Source organism: Acipenser ruthenus, chromosome 2 (assembly GCF_902713425.1).
Source record: "Acipenser ruthenus chromosome 2, fAciRut3.2 maternal haplotype, whole genome shotgun sequence".
Lineage (NCBI taxonomy): Eukaryota > Metazoa > Chordata > Actinopteri > Acipenseriformes > Acipenseridae > Acipenser > Acipenser ruthenus.
Window position 1 is genome coordinate 104,612,418 of NC_081190.1, and position 21,042 is coordinate 104,633,459.

General features: G+C 38.7%; 2 protein-coding genes across 5 annotated transcripts in view; both read right to left on the reverse strand.

Annotated features, from left to right (window-relative positions):
• Nucleotides 1-2,950: 2,950 nt before the first annotated feature.
• On the reverse strand, nt 2,951-5,170 carry LOC131705361 (C-C motif chemokine 3-like). The gene is made up of 3 exons (XM_059007792.1): nt 4,895-5,170; nt 4,339-4,453; nt 2,951-3,664 (listed from the first exon to the last, which is right to left on the reverse strand). Exons 1-3 carry the CDS (start codon nt 4,968-4,970, stop codon nt 3,559-3,561), a joined length of 297 nt encoding a protein of 98 aa, XP_058863775.1. The 5' UTR covers nt 4,971-5,170; the 3' UTR covers nt 2,951-3,558.
• A 2,616-nt stretch (nt 5,171-7,786) lies between these two features.
• Nucleotides 7,787-21,042, reverse strand: part of LOC117409402 (TBC1 domain family member 14-like) — a 52,851-nt gene continuing 39,595 nt past the window's right edge. For all 4 annotated transcript variants that reach the window (XM_034015395.3, XM_059005215.1, XM_034015396.3 and 1 more), the window contains 7 exons: nt 19,761-19,841; nt 19,069-19,163; nt 18,735-18,806; nt 13,202-13,330; nt 12,935-13,044; nt 10,963-11,221; nt 7,787-10,500 (listed from right to left, as the gene is read on the reverse strand). In XM_034015395.3, the coding sequence (XP_033871286.2) occupies nt 10,435-10,500; nt 10,963-11,221; nt 12,935-13,044; nt 13,202-13,330; nt 18,735-18,806; nt 19,069-19,163; nt 19,761-19,841 (812 nt within the window). In that variant the 3' untranslated portion in view covers nt 7,787-10,434. The remainder of the gene's footprint in view (nt 10,501-10,962; nt 11,222-12,934; nt 13,045-13,201; nt 13,331-18,734; nt 18,807-19,068; nt 19,164-19,760; nt 19,842-21,042) is intronic.

Consider the following 21,042-nt stretch of genomic DNA (forward strand, 5'->3'; position numbering starts at 1 on the left):
TCCTGCTGCTCTGCTCCTGGCGGTTTAGGTGGTGGAGGCAGAGACAGCTCCTGCTGCTCTGCTCCTGGTGGAGGTGGCGGAGGCAGAGGCAGCTCCTGCTACTCTGCTCCCGCTGGTGGAAGCGGTTGAGGTGGTGGAGGCAGAGGCAGCTCCTGCTGCTCTGCTCCTTGTGGCGGAAGCGGTGGAGGGGGAGGCAGCTCCTGCTGCTCTGGTCCTAGTGGCGGAAGCGGTGGAGGTGGGAGCAGCGTGTAGTCTCCTGACGACAGAGGTGGGAGCAGCGTGTAGTCTCCTGGCTTCCACAGGTGGGAGCAGCGTGTAATCTCCCCCTGTTGCAGGGGACTGGTGTGGCTCTCCCTCACTTGCAGGGGACTGGTGCAGCTCTCTCTCACTTGCCAGGGGCTGGTGCGGTTCTCCCTCACTGGCAGGGGACAGATGCGGCTCACCCTCTCGCTCTGGAGACAGCGGTGCTTCTCCCTCTTGTGCTGGAGACCCTGCTACCAGGGCTGCTGTTCTGTTTATAGCTGCCTCCAGGTAGCTGAGGACCAACTCCACAAATTCCTCCAAGGTGTTTGGGGTGTGTTCTCTCTCATATGCCTCCCATCGCTCCCTGTCCATCAGCCACAGGACCTGGATGGCTATGGGAATAGACTGGGCCTCCAGCCCAGCACTGTCCAGGATCCAGTCGTGCAGCCTGATGGCATTATCTGCCATTGCCCCCTTTTTTCCCTCCGCAGTACTCTTTCTGGCCTGAGTCCTGGAGGCGCTGTTGTCCCACTCCAACACAACGTGTGAACAGACTGGCTGCAGGGGTGACGTCAGGCCAGAAAGAAACACACAGACAGGCAGTACTCGGGTTGAAACTGAAGCGCAATGGCTGCACTCAGTAGGTTTATTGAAAAATAAAAGGTTTAAACAGAAAACAGGACACGGCACCTGAGGCCAAATAAACAGACAAACAAAACGGATTAACACTAAACAAACAGGACGAACAAACAAACACGGTGAGTCACAGCAACTTATATTTAATTTACTTTACGCTCTATTTTCTCCTTCTCCACACCCGTTCTCCACTCACCAAACACTCAACCCTGAGTGAATGAGATGTGCATCTATACATACAATTGTGCTTGGATTCAATTACCAATTAATTATTCACTTGAATCCCAGCACGTGAACTTATCTGTGAAAACTCCGTGCTCACATATTATTAAGTACTTTAAATACACGTGAAGTGAAGTGCAATCCCCAATTACAATTATACATTGTAAATAACTTGTGCTACACACACCTATTTATATTCAGTGCAGCAACTACAATACACCAACATTTACACACTACATACAACATAAAACACAAAAATACACACAGGGGTGGGGCACATTGCCACAGCATCTTATTGGTCCAATTTCAGGTTGCTCTGACTGGATTCCTAATGTAATGCAAGCATCACATGTACATGTTGCTAAGATACAATCTTCAAGTAAAATCAGCACACTGAGAACAACCTGTACGGCAGTGCCCTAGGACACCGCAGGCCACTCACGCAGTATAACAGCATCCTATGCAGGACACTCACAGCAGTGTCTCAGCACAGTAGTACAAACCACTTTCGCCACTCAGAAGGAAATTATAATTATCATGTTAAAGTCTGACAATATAGGCATACCACCCCAAATAATTATATACGTAATGAATAATAATAATCATAACAGCAATAATAATAATTAATACAGAGAGTTTATCGCAGTACAGGACACTGACGGCAGTGTCCCAGGACACCGCAGGACACGCAGGCACTCAATGTTCTAACTCCTACTGCACATTTTTCAAACTGACATCAGTTTTTCGTATAATTGACGTTATTCAGGTCCCAGTACTTTTCAAATATGTATTATAATGTAGCTGATAGTTTTCTTTTCCTGCCCTTGATCAAAATTAAAATAATTAGTTTAATCCATGTTTATTATAAAACAATTACACTTTTAGAAACAACTATTTCTATTTCAAATTTGGCATTTTGTCTGTCCATGTTGCATATATATATATATATACTGTATATATAATGTATGTGATCACATTGTTCAACCAGCTCTGATGTTAAAATGCGGAAGGAAACTATCTCTTAACTGTTAACTACAGAAAGTAGACACTATGTAGATTGTTTCTGAAATTTATTTTTTGTTGGTCTTGTCCCACTTTTTGTACCCATTATCATGAAGTGACCCTATTACCACCACAGAGAAATGCTCTTTAGAGAATATGATGAGTCAGTGGGAACACGCTCATGTGATAATATCACTTTAGTTAATATCACAGTCCAGTTAATATCAAGCAGAAGGGTACGATGTAATAATAAAGCAGCACATTACAGCTTTCTAATGTTTCTTTAATTATTACAGTATGTTGCATTATAGCAGACCGTACAGATTTAAAAAATAATAAACACTATTATAAACCATGAAACTGTACTTTGGTTCCACAACCAAACAAGCATATTTTTGTATCAATACTTTAATACTGTGTTTTATTGCCAGGTTGTTGGTTAATTCCTGATAGTCAGCTCTGCCTATTATCACAGGTTTTGCTAGACAATGTATCTGAAGAATGGCACATGGACTACCAGCTCCTGTCATGTACCCTGGAGAAATAGCACTACCATTTAAGTTCAGTTTCTGCTTTGTGACTTCTTACATTTTTTGACTTGACCAAAAAAAAAAAAAAAATTAAAGCCCAGAAATCAACGAAAAAAAAAAAAAAAAGTAATAATTGATTTAATGAATGCAGGTACCCAAATGTGATTTTGTAAATTATATACCCGAAGTACAGTAATAAAGATTTATCTAATGAAAAATTGTAATGGTTACTTAAATACAGCATTGAATTATCACAAAAGAACGTACCTTTAATCCATCCTCTGGATTTTTATAATCAAACACCAACACAAAAATAAAATGCTTAACATATTTTTATTGTACATGGACAATTGGTATCCAGGTAAAGGCATTAAGCAAATATAGAAGCAAAGAATGTGTCCATGATATTGACTTTTCAATTCTCTTCAGCGGCAAGCCTTTCATTGAAGGATAGTTTTAAATCATGCCTTTACAGTATTTGCAAAAATGTTGAAGCCCTGTTTTGAGACACACTGGTCTTAAATGGCAATCTTGGTATTGTATCCAGTAAGCTAGGATACTATTTATAAACACAGTTTTATAATTTATATTAAAGAGTAAGTGGCTCAAAATGATTTTTTTTTTTAAATGCCCCTTATCATTTTTATGATGTTTGTAATCATCGGAGTGGTGCTGAGTGCGATTCTCTTTCTTTTTTTGATGTCTTTAAGAGTCAGGCTGCTCTTTCAGTTCAAGGTGCTGCCGGACATACAGAATAACAGTAAAACAAAAGGAAAAGGAATTTTGAAGAAGATTCCACATACGTTACACAATCAAGAAGAGAGAGCATAAGAAATGTCTTACAATACTTAAGATGTATTACACATTTTAAAAGACTGCAAAAAAAGGTTTGATAATATGCCCTTTAATTTCTTCTCTTGTGTCTTCATATCATATTATTCATAAATTGTTCATAAAGGAATCTAACGCGATCCTTAACCCATTTATCCTCTGGGTTAACACAAACCTTTGCACCTCTTTTCAAGACAAATCTGAAAGAAAAATAAAGATTAAGAGGTCATTTTTTGAAAATGTGAAGAAAAAAAAAATACATTTGAATCCCTGTCTGTTGGCTCTTCTGGTATTCATATATGTATTCTTATGTTAATCAAGCATGCTGTGCAGCACACTCTTTTAAGTCATCTTTGCTGTGCAAACAGTGATCATGTTAATAGGGTCAAAACATGTCAATCTATCTATCTATCTTATATATATATATATATATATATATATATATATATATATATATATATATATATATATATATATATATATCTCAAAACATGCTAAAATACAAACATAACTTTGTGATAAGCATGGTGGTGAAATGGTGCTGATAATAACAACCCTACATTGCGATATTTACAGTGTTCATTATATTGTTTGAAAAAATACTAATTCAAATAAATGTCTGTGAATCTCCGAACCTCATACAGTATATATGTATGTGTGTGTGTGACACACACACACACATACTATATAGAGTATGTATGTGTGTGTGTATATATATATAGTATGTGTGTGTGTGTATATATATATATGTTTATGTATGCAAATTTCCCTTTTGTGACCGAACCATAAAAACCTTACATAGCCTACCCTGTCTTCTAAACTGCCAGTCCCAATTCTTGCTTTCACTAAGACAGCATGCTTGCGCTATACTCACATTAATCCAGGTTTGGAACAGTCTGATCGAGTTTCCACATAGTGACGTAAATATTTTTTAGGAATTGGTCTTGCAGAGTGGGAAAGACAGCATTCGGTTGGCCGGTTGACACCCACTGGAAACAAAGTAACACTGCTATAGAATTACAACAACAAGTAGTTTGCAAGAGCTGACAGGGTTAAACATAAAAATATGAAAGTCTTATATTATCAGAGAAAAAAAAAAACCTGTTGGAGAAAGTAAGTGTTCTGAATTAAGATTCTGGTGACTCCAAACATCTACATGACTCATTTTTAAAGGAGACTATCTATTTGGTTGATGTGTACTCACTGGTTTTGAGTCACCCAACATTCATTTTATATCTTAATCAAGAATGGAAGAATAAACACGATGTAAAGACGGCTTTCTGCCCTTGATGACAACAGGAACCTGCATACAATAAATAAATTAAAACATTATATATATATATATATATATATATATATATATATATATATATATATATATATATATACACGCACACACATTTTAAAAAAAAACAAAAAAAACCTCTTACACTGGCCCAGTGTCTGTGAGAACAGAGCTGTGAATAGAAGAGCTGCGATGACCAGAAATATAGACTTCATCTTCATCGGTGGAGTTAATTCAGACTGGACTTGTTCTCAAGAGGCTCTTCTGCACTTCGGAGATCTGAGTTCTCCTAAGCCCAGTCCACCACTTATAGGGTCAGGCAGTGGTGGGGGGCTTCACAAAGTAAGATGTTTCCATTACGTTTTTCACACCCAGAAGCTGAGGTCATGAGGAAAAAACACCAAGCAACAGCGTGGAATCTAAAACATACATTCAAAATACAATGATATGGGTATCGGACAGGAAGTGATATGCTAAGTGATCGTGTGCATCTAGGTCTCTTAAAATAGATTGATGGGTAGATACCATATAGGTTACTGCCGCTTAGTAATGTGGTTGCCACTCTTAAAATGTGTTTATTTATTTTTAACTATGACCAATACATTTCCGTTTGTATCAATGTGGCTTATTGACACACTTTGTTTGTTATAGTCTGGTGTTCATTAAACGTACTTACTGATATCAAAAAAATCCAACAGTCCAGGACATTTATTTATGTATGACTTTAAACAGACTATAAAGATATCTAGTTTCTTAATAAAAAATCTCCCATTCTCCTATTTTGCTAATGTTTTAAATTAAAGGGCCAGTATAGTAAAAATGAGAAATTCTGTTATGCAAAGCAGACAAAATACAAAGTCACGCATTTTGTATCTTGATCTCTTCAGATCTTAAAATATCTTGTGATTTTCGCTAAAACTTCCTCTCTAGATGAATAAAAGTTTAGCATCATCTAGAATTTTAGATTTGAGATATAATAAAATAAACTAAAAACTATATGAACATAATTTAGATCTGATCATCATGTAGTCAAAGAAACTACACAATGAGATTGCAAAAGTCTACCGACAGCCATAATAGTAGTACAGTATTTCCTGTCACATTTTTCAGTTTTTCATGTATGGAACACTACCAAGCGGTTTGTAATTCAATATGTTAACATAACATTATTCAGCAGGTTTCATTTGACTTCATGAAGCAAAATGAATTGATTCTATAGGGTGATGCCAAACTTTTGGCCAGAGCTATAGTGTAGTTTTCTTCTGAAACTGAAATATATCATAGATCACTACCACTGATGATTTGGAAATTCTGAAAGCCTGAAAATTGATTGGATCAGTTCAGTAGATAGTCGAAGACAAAAGTATTGGCACCCTATGCTTATTATACCACAATTAAAGGTAACAGATTAAGGACGAGCATTTTGTAAACTTGTACCCCCTTTAATGAAACAAAAAACAAAATACACCATTTCTAGTAATTTAACAAATAAACTTTATCAAAATACAAACAGACTTTCATTAAAGTATCTGTTTGTGACCAAAGTATTGGCACGCCTGCTTTAGTATTTTGTGTGTCCTGTTTTTGCTTTTATTATGGCTTTCAGAGATTTATGATAATTATTAACCAGTATCTCACATCTTGCTGGTGAAATCTGGGCCCATTCTATCTTGCGAATGCCATTCCAGAAACTTATCTTCGTTTTCTTCAAGAATTCCAGAGTTGACTTCGTCGTATGCTTTGGTCATGTTGTAAGACAAATCGTCTGCTAATCAGACTACGAGCAGATGGTGTAGAACATTTTGATACATGGTTATCTTCAAATCACATGAATGTCTCCAGTCCCTGAACTGCTAAAGCAGCCTCACAATGATCAAACCACCTCCATGTTTAATTGTAGATACAAGATTTTCTCATTTTCTTCAGTTCTATTCTAGTCTCATTGGACCAGAGAATTTTGTTGAAGAATGCTTCAGATTCCTATTCATGTTTCTTGTCAAATTTTAGACGATTTGTTTTATTCATTTGTTTTAAAAGTGGTTTGCAGCGAGATCTACATGCATACAACTCTTCTGTGGTCAGGTGCCTTTCTTTATACTGTTCTTTTGTGCAATATTATGCCTGATGCTTCTAAATCTTTCTTGGCTGTTAATCTTGTTTTTTTTAGCTGCTCTGATGATTCTACCTGCTGTACCCATAATTTTCTTTGGACGTCCGCTTCTTTCAAGTGTTTCATTGAATTTGTTCTGTGGTACTTCTTGATCATTGCTGATTGTGGATTTTGGTATTCCATATTTCTTTGATACTGTTCTGTAGCTATTTCCTTTGTTGTAGTTTGCTACAAGTACTTTTCTCATACTTGAATATTTTTTCTTTGTATTGACCAGGGGTGACCACAGTTGTCCCTTCCACTCCTGGTCTTTGTTCCAACTCTACAAACGTATCTGCAGCTGCACGGTGTAATGGAATCCATTGAACTACATTTTTGGTACGAGATGAAATATAAATGGTGAACCTCATCTTGATTGCCTGGTATTTAAATCACCTACTGAAAATCTCAGACCTTTATCCATGAGTCAATTTAATAATATATAGAATAAAAAACAAAAAGCAAACAAATTTGACAAAATCACAAGCAGAAAGAAATTTAAAAATGGAAAAGTAGGATTTAAGTTTTAGCCCAGTATGGTAAAAAATAAGTATTGTTTTCAGTGCCATTTAAAAAAAAAAAAAGAGACGCTTTAATACCTACTTTATCATCATCACTAAAACAACCTGGTAACACAAAACAAAAACTATATTAATTTTTTTAATGTATTGATCACCAGACACATTAATACCTACTTTATCATCATCACTAAAACAACCTGATAAGGTGGAACGAGGGCTGCATTGGGTGTTCAAGTGTTACCGTTTCCTGAGTAGAGCAGATCTACAAAACAATGTGGTTAACAGACATCAGTGGAGTATACTGTAAACCACAATGCTTGTTAAAGCAGTTTAAACATTATTAAAACAGCCAGACACAATACCAATGAATCAGTTACAGAGCTTTATTTAATAAAACAATATTTACATTTCAAGACAGATTTCCAGTCTCTTGATTTTCTACCACTTTCTTGTGAACTGAAATAGGTCCCTTGGATATTTGGTATTGATTTATTTTTTTTCAAGCCATATAAATATTACAATTTTTTCACAGATCAAATAAACTACTTATATTTATTGTACTGCATCGTTCAACCCTGCCATTTCAAACATTATTTAGCTGACTTGCTTATCAAAAATAAGACCAGCAGATTAAATCATGATTAAATTAAAAATTAATTTGCCAACTTCAAATATAAGCCTGTAAAAGATTGTTGCTTCAGGCTGAGATTTGCATTGACACAAAGATATATATATATATAGATATATATATATATATAGATATAGATATATATATATATAGATATATATAGATATATATAGATATATATAGATATATACAGATATATATATATAACTAATTGCACATAATATACAATAAAAAGATGAACCAACATGATCCATATTTTGCTCCTGTGCCTGAAAGCATTTGCCAGAAAGTAACCTTTTTAAATGTGGAATGAATGCTTCATTTAAACATCATAAAACACAATAAAAACAGTTAAAATAACACAGAGACATGGCGTGGTGTTTTTATTACAAATACCAATACATACAACTGGGTTTTCTTGAAAAGGCATTAAGAGCATATTTCAGGATCACGGTTGTCTTGAAACATGTCCTCAAACTAAACCCGGGCTGTATATAGGGAACTGTATTTATTGTCTTGAACCATTTACTCTTGATTCTGCACTGGTTAATATTTCAAACAATGACCCCACACATTAAAAACAGGAGATGACAATCTTAAAAAAAAACCTCTGATCTAATACGTAAATAATAAATACACAGTGGTATCAGATTTAAGCCAATATGTGCACAAGAATCACTTGCCATCAATTTAAACCATATACTTTCAGTACCCAACAAACCCACTGAATATCAAAAACTCAGTGACACAGAGTGCGGACAAAATAGAAGTAAAGAAACTGCAAAACGCATCATTGCAGTATTTTCTAAATGTATGCAGGAACATGGAGTGCAGTAATTTATAACTACATTAAAAACAGTGTCATATGTTTACATAAATACAGGGGTGGGGGGCAGGACGGGATGATGACACACGCCAAAAGAAAAAGAAACACACATTGTGGAATGAGAACTATGAACACACATTAAGCCGAAAAACATGTTTCAGTGGGTCTGGTTTTAACCAGCATTGCTTGTAGAAAATATCCTTCAAAACGAGTTATAACCTATCTCAGAGCTGAACATTAAACTGCAAATGAATCTGTAGAGTACTATACCATGGGCCTGAATGAGTAACAGAACATTAGCTTACGTGATACACAGGGTGCTTTTATATCCTGTTTGTAATGAGCCACAAAGCCACAAACAAACAAAAGCATACCCTCTATGAGGTTGCTGTAGTGCAGATAGTCAACAGATACTATTGACATAACACAAATGTTCTTAACCGGTCCCCCGTTTAAACTAGTAAAAGCTACTGTTTGTCGGATAAACTGACTGAAGACTTTCTTTGAAGATCAATCAGCCTGTGGAATGTAATAATTCTCAGTTGTGTTTATGAATGCCAGGGGAACTTTACAATTATCTTTCCCGATTCCAGTGATTGAAATATCTGAGGGCTACAGTATTTAAAGCAGTGCTTTCTAATGAAGTGTGATTATACTGTCGGATGGGTGTACTGGGTCATAACCATTTTCAATACATATATACCTACTGACCCTCTCTGCCAGTCTATTGCACTTTACATCAGTAACAAAACAGCACTCCTTCATCAGTAGGTGCTGCCACATAAGCAGATAAATATTGTAATCTCATTTAAATTAGCAGAAACTCTACACAAACCATACCATATACAAAACGATATTTTACAGAACAAAATGTACAATATTCCAAATGACCAGAACCACAGTAAATAATAAAATATTCAGCATATGAGAAGAATGAAATTGTTTTTAGATATCAAAATCACAACAAAAGCATAATTACCGGTAGCAGACTGAAAAGTGCAAAGAGCGATCCAGCAAATACAGTTTTAAAGCATTTTATGTTTCTGAAATAACCTCTTTCGTAGTTATTATTCAGTTTACCACTTTGGGGTTTAGTTTAAGACTTCAAAAACGCACGCATTTCCAGGATCAAATTGGACTGGTGTAAAATACATTCAAGTTAATTTAATACACAAGCCAGGCCACTGTACAGCCAGTTTTCAGTCGATTACTGTATGGAAAACAAACTAGTACTTGAGCAATGCAGAAACCAAACCTGTAACAAAATACCCAAAGGACAAGGACATCTGTGGCTAATATGTGGGGATTTTTAAGAATAAAAACTTTTTCCATTGTACCGAAGATATCTGCACTGGGTTAAAATGCTGGATATGATTTCTAAGGCTTTAGTCCTTCATAGAATTTGCACAAGTTCAGGTTAAGGTCACCTCCAGTGTGAAGACTAGGAAACAAGCTCTGTGACGGAGGTTCTTCACAGTTTGCAATGTATACACTTGGGTGCAGGGCCTGCCCTTTCTCCTTGTTTTGCTAGCGTGCGTAGCACAGAAAATGTCTGTGTGGCTCAGCGTTTTAGTACAGGACTTCCACGCTCCTGTTCTCGGTTGTCTTTCTGCAATGCCAAAAGTACCTGAGGGAATAAAAAAAAAAAAAAAAAAAATTACACACACACACACATATAATTAATTATATATATATATATATATATATATATATATATATATATATATATATATATATATATATATATATATATATATATACACACATACATACATACATTTATAAATACGTAAGCATTGCCTTATGGGGATGGGTGCTTAAATACTGGGGAACATTCCAGATTAAGAATGGTTTAAGTATCACAAAGGAAAATAAATACTTGTACTCAAAGCAGCTTGTACAAGGGAGATATAGTTTTTACAGAGGAAGGGTACATTTCCTGATTTCCTGATTAAAATATCATATACTGGCACTGGGCCAGTTAGGTAAACATTAACCACAGAACTGTAAAAGAAAAGGCTACTGGCGCGCGATCACATTGTGCATCTACTGTACGTGCTCTGTGTACCAATAAATATTCTCAAAGCACCTGAGCCCATTTCTTGTTTCTGCTTTGCATCTGGATAGCAGCGATGGCTGTGAACAGTTCCTCAGCAGGGATGTCCTCTGGTAGTTTCGTCAGGAACTGGGCATTGTGGATGAAGTCCATTTTGGTCAAAATGTCCTCATAAAGCTTCAAGATGCCCAGGGCTGTGTGAAATAGAAACTCATCTCCATCTCTGCAAAACACATCCCAGACACGGCAGGCAAGGTCCAGGGGTAATGACTTACTGTACAGGGTGAAAATCCTGTACAAAACAGAGTTGAGAAATTAGCATCTGGTGCCATGGAATCTGAATTTCCAACAACTTAAACATTATTGGATGACAAGTGGAATCTCTCTATGATTCACTTTCATTATTAGGATTCCAAATCTTGTTACCCTGTGATAGCGGTGGGAGCATTGACCTTGTTAAAACCAGGACCTTCAATCAAGGAAAGACCAAGTGCAATCACAAGCATAAAATCCTCAACTCTGTCTTGGATCTTATCCACTCATCTTATCCACATCCTCCTTGTACAGTTGATGCAGCCTATATGTATGGTAAAGGTTATAAACCACATCTCTAATTCTTACAGAAGACATTATCTTGTCAAACTGTACAACCAAAGCTTCTGACAGTAAGCAAGTCAAACAACCACAAGGTGTCAGTAACAACATGTGCAAGAGATGTCCATGTTACTTTGTGCTGAACAACAATTGCAGATGTTATTTTTAGTCAGAGTTGAACCCATTTTCCCAGTCTCTGGGGACATGCAACCCCCAGTATGGGGTAATAATGTGTTTTACTGCAGCAGCTATTACTGTACAAACATTCTTAAAACAAAGTAACAAAACAATTGCAGTTCTGCATTTGTTTCCTTTCTTAAAAAGGTTAAAGTAATGTCTTTAAACGTCAAAGTTATTTGTTGCTTCAAAAAATATCTGCAGTGCCAGTTTCTCCTGTTTGGCTACTATTAACACTATTATACAACACTCTACTGAAGCAACATGACTGAGGCTGGCCCCATCTTCTAATAGAGCTTTTACTGAGGCTGGCCACATCATCTAATAGCGCATTGACTGAGGCTGGCCACATCTTCTAATAGAACTTTGGCTGAGGCTGGCTTCATCTTCTAATAGAACTTTGACTGAGGCTGGCTTCATCTTCTAACAGAGCTTTGGCTGAGGCTGGCCACATCTTCGAATAGAGCTTTGGCTGAGGCTGGCTTCATCTTCTAATAGAACTTTGACTGAGGCTGGCTTCATCTTCTAACAGAGCTTTGGCTGAGGCTGGCCACATCTTCGAATAGAGCTTTGGCTGAGGCTGGCTTCATCTTCTAATAGAACTTTGACTGAGGCTGGCCACATCTTCTAATAGAACTTTGGCTGAGGCTGGCTTCATCTTCTAACAGAGCTTTGACTGAGGCTGGCCACATCTAATAGCGCATTGACTGAGGCTGGCCACATCTTCTAATAGAGCTTTGGCTGAGGCTGGCTTCATCTTCTAACAGAGCTTTGACTGAGGCTGGCCACATCTAATAGCGCATTGACTGAGGCTGGCCACATCTTCTAATAGAGCTTTGCCTGAGGCTGGCCTCATCTTCTAATAGAGCTTTGGCTGAGGCTGGCCCTCATCTTCTAATAGAGCTTTGACTGAGGCTGGCCTCATCTTCTAATAGAGCTTTGGCTGAGGCTGGCTTCATCTTCTAATAGAGCTTTGACTGAGGCTGGCCACATCTTCTAATAGAGCTTTGCCTGAGGCTGGCCTCATCTTCTAATAGAGCTTTGGCTGAGGCTGGCCTAATCTTCTTTTGATGGCTATAACCTCCCTCTAGTTTACAATGGTTGCTTTTCCCTTTAGGAAACTACTTGAAGCCCCTCGTTAAATGGGATACTCTGAATATAACACTATATACTTTTGTTCCATATGATTAAATAATCAAAACTTTAAGAAATAAGAACACACATATTTACTTACCAGTCAATTAAGTAAATATCTGGAGTTAAATTGTTTTTCTTAAAATGTTCAAATAACTTTGGTAGATTTTCTTCAAAAAACACCTCAAAAGCTGCAAAATATGTCAACATCTGAAAAATAAAACAAAAAAAGGATTTGAGCTATCTGGAGGAGTTGTGAATTAATCCGTTCAGCCTGTCCTTGTGCAATAGAATACATCTGAAAACTTCTAATTAAATGTCTTGATCACACACAGAGGAATATATTGAAATAAACCCAAATACTCACAAGGCTATGGTCCACTCGAAAGAATGCCATCTGGCAAGGTTTATTCAAAAGGTTGGCAAAAGCGATGAAGGCATCAGCAGTATCCAGGTTAAGGATCAGCACGGCCGCAATGAAGGACATTCCCTGCACCTAGATAGGTAACAGTTACAAAAAGAAAGTTTCAATTGAGCGGAATCATTTCACTATGTAACACAGTTTTTGTTCCTGGGTAGTAAGTGTTATTTCCTAATTGCTTATGCCTCAAAAGTATAGAAAATGGCTATTATTCCCCACAAACTTTGCTTTTGTGACCAGGACAGTGATATTTTGAAATTTACCTATTTCCAATGAGAAAACGGGCGAATTTGTCTCTTTTCGTTCACATAAAGTCAGAAAAAAACAATATATGAATCCAAATTAACATGTATTTATAATAAAATAATACAAAAATGACTACAAAAGATTTAGAAGCGAGTAGTTTTTGAGATTTACGATTATACTGTAAATCACTTTCACAAATCAGCCCCCAAATGTAGTCTCCCATCATGTTCTCGTTATACTGTCCTTGGTAGCGGCGTTCAAAGTCCAGTATATCCTGGTGGAAGCGCTTGCCTTGCTCCTCCGAGTACACTCCCATGTTCTCCTTGAATTTATCAAGATGAGCATCAAGGATATGGACTTTGAGGGACATCCTACAGCCCATTGTACCGTAGTTCTTCACCAGTCTCAACCAGCTCCACATAGTTTTCAGCCTTGTGATTGCCCAGGAAGCCTCGAACCACTGCGACAAAGCTGTTCCAAGCCGCTTTCTCCTTACTAGTGAGCTTCTTGGGGAATTCATTGCACTCCAGGATCTTCTTTATCTGTGGTCCGACGAAGACACCGGCTTTGACCTTTGCCTCAGACAGCTTAGGGAAGAAGTCTTGAAGGTACTTGAAGGCTGCCGACTCCTTATCTAGAGCTCTGACAAATTGTTTCATAAGGCCCAATTTGATGTGCAGTGGTGGCATCAGCACCTTCCGGGGGTCCACCAGTGGCTCCCACTTGACGTTGTTCCTCCCCAAAGAGAACTCTGTCTGCTGTGGCCAGTCCCGCCTGTGGTAGTGCACCTTGGTGTCCCTGCTGTCCCAAAGGCAAAGATAGCAGGGAAACTTGGTAAAACTGCCTTGGAGACCCATCAGGAATGCCACCATTTTGAAGTCTCCTATGACCTCCCAGCCGTACTCATCATACTTCAAGGCGTCCAGCAAGGTCTTGATGCTGTTGTAATCCTCTTTGAGGTGCACCGAGTGAGCCAGGGGAAGAGACGGGTACTTGTTACCATTATGGAGCAGCACGGCTTTGAGGCTCCTGGATGAGCTTTCAATGAAGAGGCGCCACTCATTCTGGTTACAGGCGATTCCAATTGCCTCGAACAGACTGGTCACATTGTGGCAGAAGCAGAGCCCATCTTGACGGGTGAAGAAGCTGGAAAAAGGTTGGTGACGCTTCCCCTGATCTGCGACTTGCACACTTTCATCCAGGATATACTGGACTTTGAACGCCGCTACCAAGGACAGTATAACGAGAACATGATGGGAGACTACATTTGGGGGCTGATTCGTGAAAGTGATTTACAGTATAATTGTAACTGTAAACTACTCGCTTCTAAATCTTTTGTAGTCATTTTTGTATTACTTTAGTATAAATACATGTTAATTTGGATTAATATGTTGTTTTTTTCTGACTTTATGTAAACGAAGAGACACAAATTTACCCGTTTTCTCATTGGAAATAGGTAAATTTCAAAATATCACTGTCCTGGTGTGGCAAAGCGCCCCGCCCCTGTGTGCATTTGTGTTATGTGTTGTATGTTGCGTGTGTAAATGTCGGTGTATAGATTGGTACACGGGATATAAACGGGTCTGTGTTTCACGTGTATTTAAATAGTAGATTTGTATTTAGGCACGAGGAGAGCACAAATCACTTCACGTGCTGGTTAAATGTAATATGTGAGCACGGGGTTGCACAGAATTAATTCACGTGCTGGGATTCAAGTGAATAATTAATTAGTAATTGAATCCCAGCACAACAGTATAAATAGATGCACGTTTAGTCACTCGGGGGTTGGGTGTTCGAGAGTGGAGAACGGGTGAGAGAGAAGGAGAACGTAAAGTAGTAAAGTAAAAATAATATCTAGAAGTGTTTGTACTCACCGTGTTTGTTTGTCTCTCCGTGCACCGTTTGTTTAGTGTTTAGTCCGTTTTGTATGTCTATTTATTTTGGCGTGTAGTGCCGTGTCCTGTTTTGTGTACTGTTTAAAACCTTTTATTTGTAAATAAACGCTGAGTGCAGCCATTGCACTCAGCTCATCACAACCACCGTGTCTGTGTTTGAAATCCTTTCTGGTCTGACGCAACCCACTCTGGCCGCAAACGATATCCGCAAAAGATATCCGCAAACTCTTTAACACCTCTCCCTCCCCCGCACCCCCTCCTGCTCCAACCCCTACACCCACTACATCCCCTACTAACTCGCCCTCCCTCTCCACCTTCTTGCCCCTCTCAGACTCTGACCTCTCCTCCCTGCTCCAGGGTCACAAACCCACCACGTGTGCCTTGGACCCCCTCCCCACTCACCTCTTTCAAGCTGCTGCTCCTGCTCTACTCCCCTTCATCTCCTCCCTCCTCAACACCTCTCTACTTTCTGGCATCTTCCCCTCTGCCTTCAAAAAAGCCTCTATCACTCCCCTCCTCAAAAAACCTACCCTCGACCCCACCTCCCTCCAGAGCTACCGTCCTGTCTCCCTCCTACCCTTCCTCTCCAAAACCCTCGAGCGGACTGTACACCGCCAGCTCTCTGCTTTCCTGTCCAACCACTCTCTGCTTGACCCTCTCCAATCTGGCTTCCGCTCTGCTCACTCCACTGAAACCGCCCTTCTCTCTGTCACCAACTCACTTAAGTGTGCCCGAGCTGCCTCTCTCTCCTCTGTCCTAATTCTCCTCGACCTCTCTGCTGCCTTTGACACTGTTGATCACTCTATTCTACTATCATCTCTTGCTGACCTGGGGATCTCTGGCACTGCTCTGGCCTGGTTCTCCTCCTACCTCTCCAACCGCACTTACCAGGTAACCTGGCGTGGAGCAACCTCCACACCTCACCCTCTCTTGACTGGAGTCCCCCAAGGGTCAGTCTTGGGTCCTCTCCTGTTCTCTCTCTACACCCGCTCCCTGGGCCCCCTCATCGCATCCTATGGTTTCTCATACCATTTCTATGCTGATGATGCTCAGATTTTCCTCTCCTTCCCCACCTCTGACTCCACCATCTCCTCCCGTATCTCTACCTGTCTGTCTGCTATTTCCTCCTGGATGCACTCGCATCACCTCAAACTCAACCTCTCTAAATCTGACCTCCTTTTCTTTCCCTCCTCCTCCCCCTCCTCTGATCTCTCTATCTCTGTTCCTCTGGAATCTACCACACTCTCTCCCTCTTCCTCAGCTAAAAACCTTGGAGTCACCCTGGACCCCTGCCTCTCTTATTCCCAGCACATCTCCACTCTGGCACGCACTTGCAGATTCTTCCTGAGCAACATCCGAAGAATCCGACCCTTCCTCACCAACTATGCTACCCAGCTCCTGGTCCAGGCCCTGGTACTCTCCCGCCTAGACTACTGCAACTCCCTCCTGGCTGGCCTCCCTGCGTCCGCCACCCGTCCGCTCCAGCTCATCCAGAACTCTGCTGCTCGCCTGGTGTTCTCTCTACCTCGCTTCGCCCACGCTACTCCACTACTCCGCTCGCTCCACTGGCTCCCGATCACCGCTCGCATCCAGTTCAAGACTCTTGTACTAGCCTACAGATGCCTTGATCAGACTGCACCCAGCTACCTCCAGACCCTCATCTCTCCCTACACCCCCACTCGACCTCTCCGCTCCGCCTGCACTAGAAGACTGGCTCTACCTCCGCTACGCTCCCCTGCCTCCCGAGCCCGCTCCTTCTCCACCCTTGCTCCGCAGTGGTGGAACGACCTTCCTACAGATGTCAGGACTGCCCAGTCCCTGACCACATTCCGGCGCCTCCTTAAGACTCACCTCTTCAAACAGCACCTGTAGAACTCCTCTGTTGTATCCTGGGACACTATCACCCTTCATTTAAATATGCTTTATTTTGCTCTTATCTGCCCCCTATTTTACTGCATTTAATCCTGTACCTCAGAATATTGTAATCTCCCAAGTGTTTAATCTGTAGTATTTTGTACTTAATCATATCCTGATGTAACTATCACTACTTAATCATATCCTGATGTAACTTTCACTATTATCTGCTGTATTATTGAATTGTGGTTTGTCACACTTGAGAATTATTGTATTTCTTGTTCTTATTGTATGACTTATATTGTAACACTTGAATGTATTTGTATTTGCTTGCGATTGTAAGTCGCCCTGGATAAGGGCGTCTGCTAAGAAATAAATAATAATAATAATAATCTGGCCGTCTTTGTGACACCTGGTCACAAAAGCAAAGTTTGTGGGGAATAATAGCCATTTTCTATACTTTTGAGGCATAAGCAATTAGGAAATAACACTTACTACCCAGGAACCAAAAAAAAAATAAAAAATTTGTTACACTGTGTTATTAGTTACCTTAATGCTAGTGATGTTCAGTACGTCTCTCACCTTGTTGTTACATACCAGACTTGTAGGACTCGAGTCACATTTTTCATGACTCTGACTCAAACATTCAGGCTCTGTGACTCGGAGATATTAACGACTAGTCCTTTTTTATTTTCTATTACACAAGTCATATTACAGTTACTAGGAAACTGTGCACAATAATAGTAAAAAAAACGGTGGAGAAATTGATTGAAATTGATTGTCTCTATCCAGTTTAAGTTTGCAAAAAAATAATGTATAATTAATGGTAAATGTACCTCTTTTTGACAATAGGAAAACACTTATCAGATTGCAATTGATTTCACATGTACCAAAATCTGACAGTGTGCCACTTTCTGACATTACACAAGTCAAGTTTTGGTACGCATACCACTTCTAAAACTACACCGGCTATTTTCCAGATCACGGCTTCTATAAAAGTGAAAAACAACATCCAGAAACTTGAACTTGAAGCTTATCTATAAACTTCAGGTACATTCAAACATTATTCCAATTCCAAAAGATAAAGAAAATAGTGACAGACAAGTTGAAAAAGCCATGCAAATAAAATAATCTAGCTAGAAAAAAAAAAAAAAAAAAAAAATCTAAAACCATTTTTTTTTGTATTTATTTTTTATTTGTGCATTTTTCCTGAGGAATATCAGACAACGTCCGTTAGGTAAACTGTTCCCCCACTAGTTGGAAATTGAATGAAAATTGATTTGAGTTTTTTTCAAGGATGGACTCGAGACAACAAGTCAAGGACTCAGACTCTATTACAAGTCTGTTATACACACACAAACACACAATTTGACACTCACAATTTTCTAGCAATTGTCTTCTTGTATAAAACACAAAATGTGAAATGCTGCACACAGTTGTATTTGTATTTTACCATCAATATTTTTAATAAAGAAAATGCTTACATAGCCCACGTCAGGTCTGTAACAGGTGTAAGCGCCCAGTATGCTGTGCAGCATGTCATGGTAAGGACCTCCCTTTAAAACAAAAACGCAAAAATGTCTTTATTTTATTTATTATCCAGTAGTCCCTTTTTTATTTTTTCAGAACTTAAATTTGTTAAAATTGTTGCACTGGTTACACTATGAGAGAGACCATCATGACTTAAGAAAAAATGATAAACTAAACAAAGAAGTAGGATATAAAGAATATAAAAAGAACAGATTACCACAATTGTATGTTTAAGCACATATAAGTGTAGTTTTTTCATAAATAATACAAAATAGTTTACCAGCCTACCTTCTGGAAAATACAGAGATTTGGAAATGTTCGTGAAATGTCTAATTTTATAAGTTCCAAACTTGCTTCTCTGTCTGCTAAGGATATTCCAGGGTCTAAAAATAAACAAATATATATATATATTTTATTTAAAACTTTTCATTTTATAACTCACGTGCACCAGATCAAAAACTCAGAAATGTTCACGACTATAAAAGCAATCTTCACTTGCCATGTATTGCACTAAACTAGGGATGCTATGAATGAATTTGTTGAGATTTCACTTTTTTTTTTCCCCTTGATACAGAAAATAAAATTCAACAACAGATGCCTACACTGTTAGCCATACAAATGCTAAAAAATGCCACTAACTAAAACTGGTAATAAGTTTCAACCACACTATTTCACATGGTTGCATTTTTGTTTTGCTTCCCTGAGCTACAGCTAATGTGAAATAGGATTCAAGCAGGGAGGAGATGTTACAAAGTGAAAAACCAATAAAGGTTTTGTTTCTGGTGAAGTAGACTACAAACAAGGGTACAAGGTTTTACTATGAGTCTAATAAAGCACACTTGAGCTTGTTACCTATACACTGTGGCTAATCAAGCTTGTATAACCTGGAACAGGCGATTCTGCTACGCAATAGGAGTCTTATTTCCACCCGTCAGTATTACAATTGAATACAATTAAATAAACATTGATTAATATAGTACCTTCATTGTCTGTTTCTGGACCAGCAGTTGGCATGGATTTCCATTTTTCTCTTGCTCGTGCCAGGCAGATATCATAGAGTTCTGAAAACATGACCACAAAAATTCTAAGAGTGAGAGGTGGGGCACAAGAGTATGCAAAGCAACACTGCCATCAGGGAACATACCCCCCAATAAATATCCTTTACCACAGGAACACTTTGAGCACATGGTGCTCCCCAGAGTCAATCGGACTGTTTGAATTTCAATTCTGAGACATGGAAGTAGTAATCTTTGTAACAAGAAACCAAATCATCCCAGGATTATGTAGAAAACAATCCAGCACAAGTTGTATTCATTAAGTTATCTGTCTGGTTTTATTAACAGCCAGATAATACACATTGTAGTGTGTCGTTTTACGCACACACTGACATATTAAATAAAGAGACAGATCTTGTTCAATAAACGGATTCCTCTTTTGTGTTAATCCAGTGTGTCATTCATCTTACCACCACCTCGAACTTTTTAAACATATTCATTTCAGGTAAGTAACATGCCAAATGGCCTGTATTTTTTATTTAATCACATTGCCAATGACATACCCACCCTAGAAGCATGTATTAGGTCCTAGTCTATCCCAAAAACACTGAAAATGATAACCAAGTTTCATGCACAGGAACCCTCTGTTAACAGTAATATTTAGCACAGGGATATAAGTAACGGCTTACAAGTTAATCCTCATTCCAAGGAAATTGTCTTTTCACACCAAATGTAATTTATGACTTCTTGTAAAGCGGTACCTGGCTGTGTTGTGTTTATAGTGGGCAGGACTAAATTAGCCAAATGTGGACGAAGCAGTTCCCCAGCTCTTCTGATACTGGCACCAAGAAAGAGTCCTGCTTTTCTTTATATATCGATGGGTAGAGCATTGTAAGGATGTGACTTATCTGGGATCATGTGCCTCTGGATACCGAGTCTGTGCCTGAGTGTGTAATTAATACACCGCTCCTTACACTGCAACGTGATACTTGATTTACATTATTAAGTGCCAATATTATCCGACCTAGAAAACACTCCGCTCTCCCGCAGTCCTTTTGTGCACCATATCAATTAACTCTAGCTCAAAAAAACAAACAAAGAAAGCACAGTAATAGGGCTGGGAACTTAATATAAAACATACATTAAACTACTTGGAGGACCACACACACACACACACACACCGAGTACTCTAGTTTTCCTTCTGTAATTATTTTGAAAAACATCATACTACTAAAAACACCTGCACGCTTAACTCAAGATTTATATG

What these genes read in the sequence shown, in the direction of transcription:
- LOC131705361 (XM_059007792.1), bottom strand. Translation starts at nt 4,970, where the DNA reads ATGAAGATGAAGTCTATATTTCTGGTCATCGCAGCTCTTCTATTCACA. An exon ending in CTCACAGACACTGGGCCAGT is followed by an intron (nt 4,454 to 4,894) that starts GTAAGAGGTTTT and finishes CTTTGTTTCCAG; the next exon opens with TGGGTGTCAACCGGCCAACC. An exon ending in TGTTCCAAACCTGGATTAAT is followed by an intron (nt 3,665 to 4,338) that starts GTGAGTATAGCG and finishes TTTTTCTTTCAG; the next exon opens with ATTTGTCTTGAAAAGAGGTG.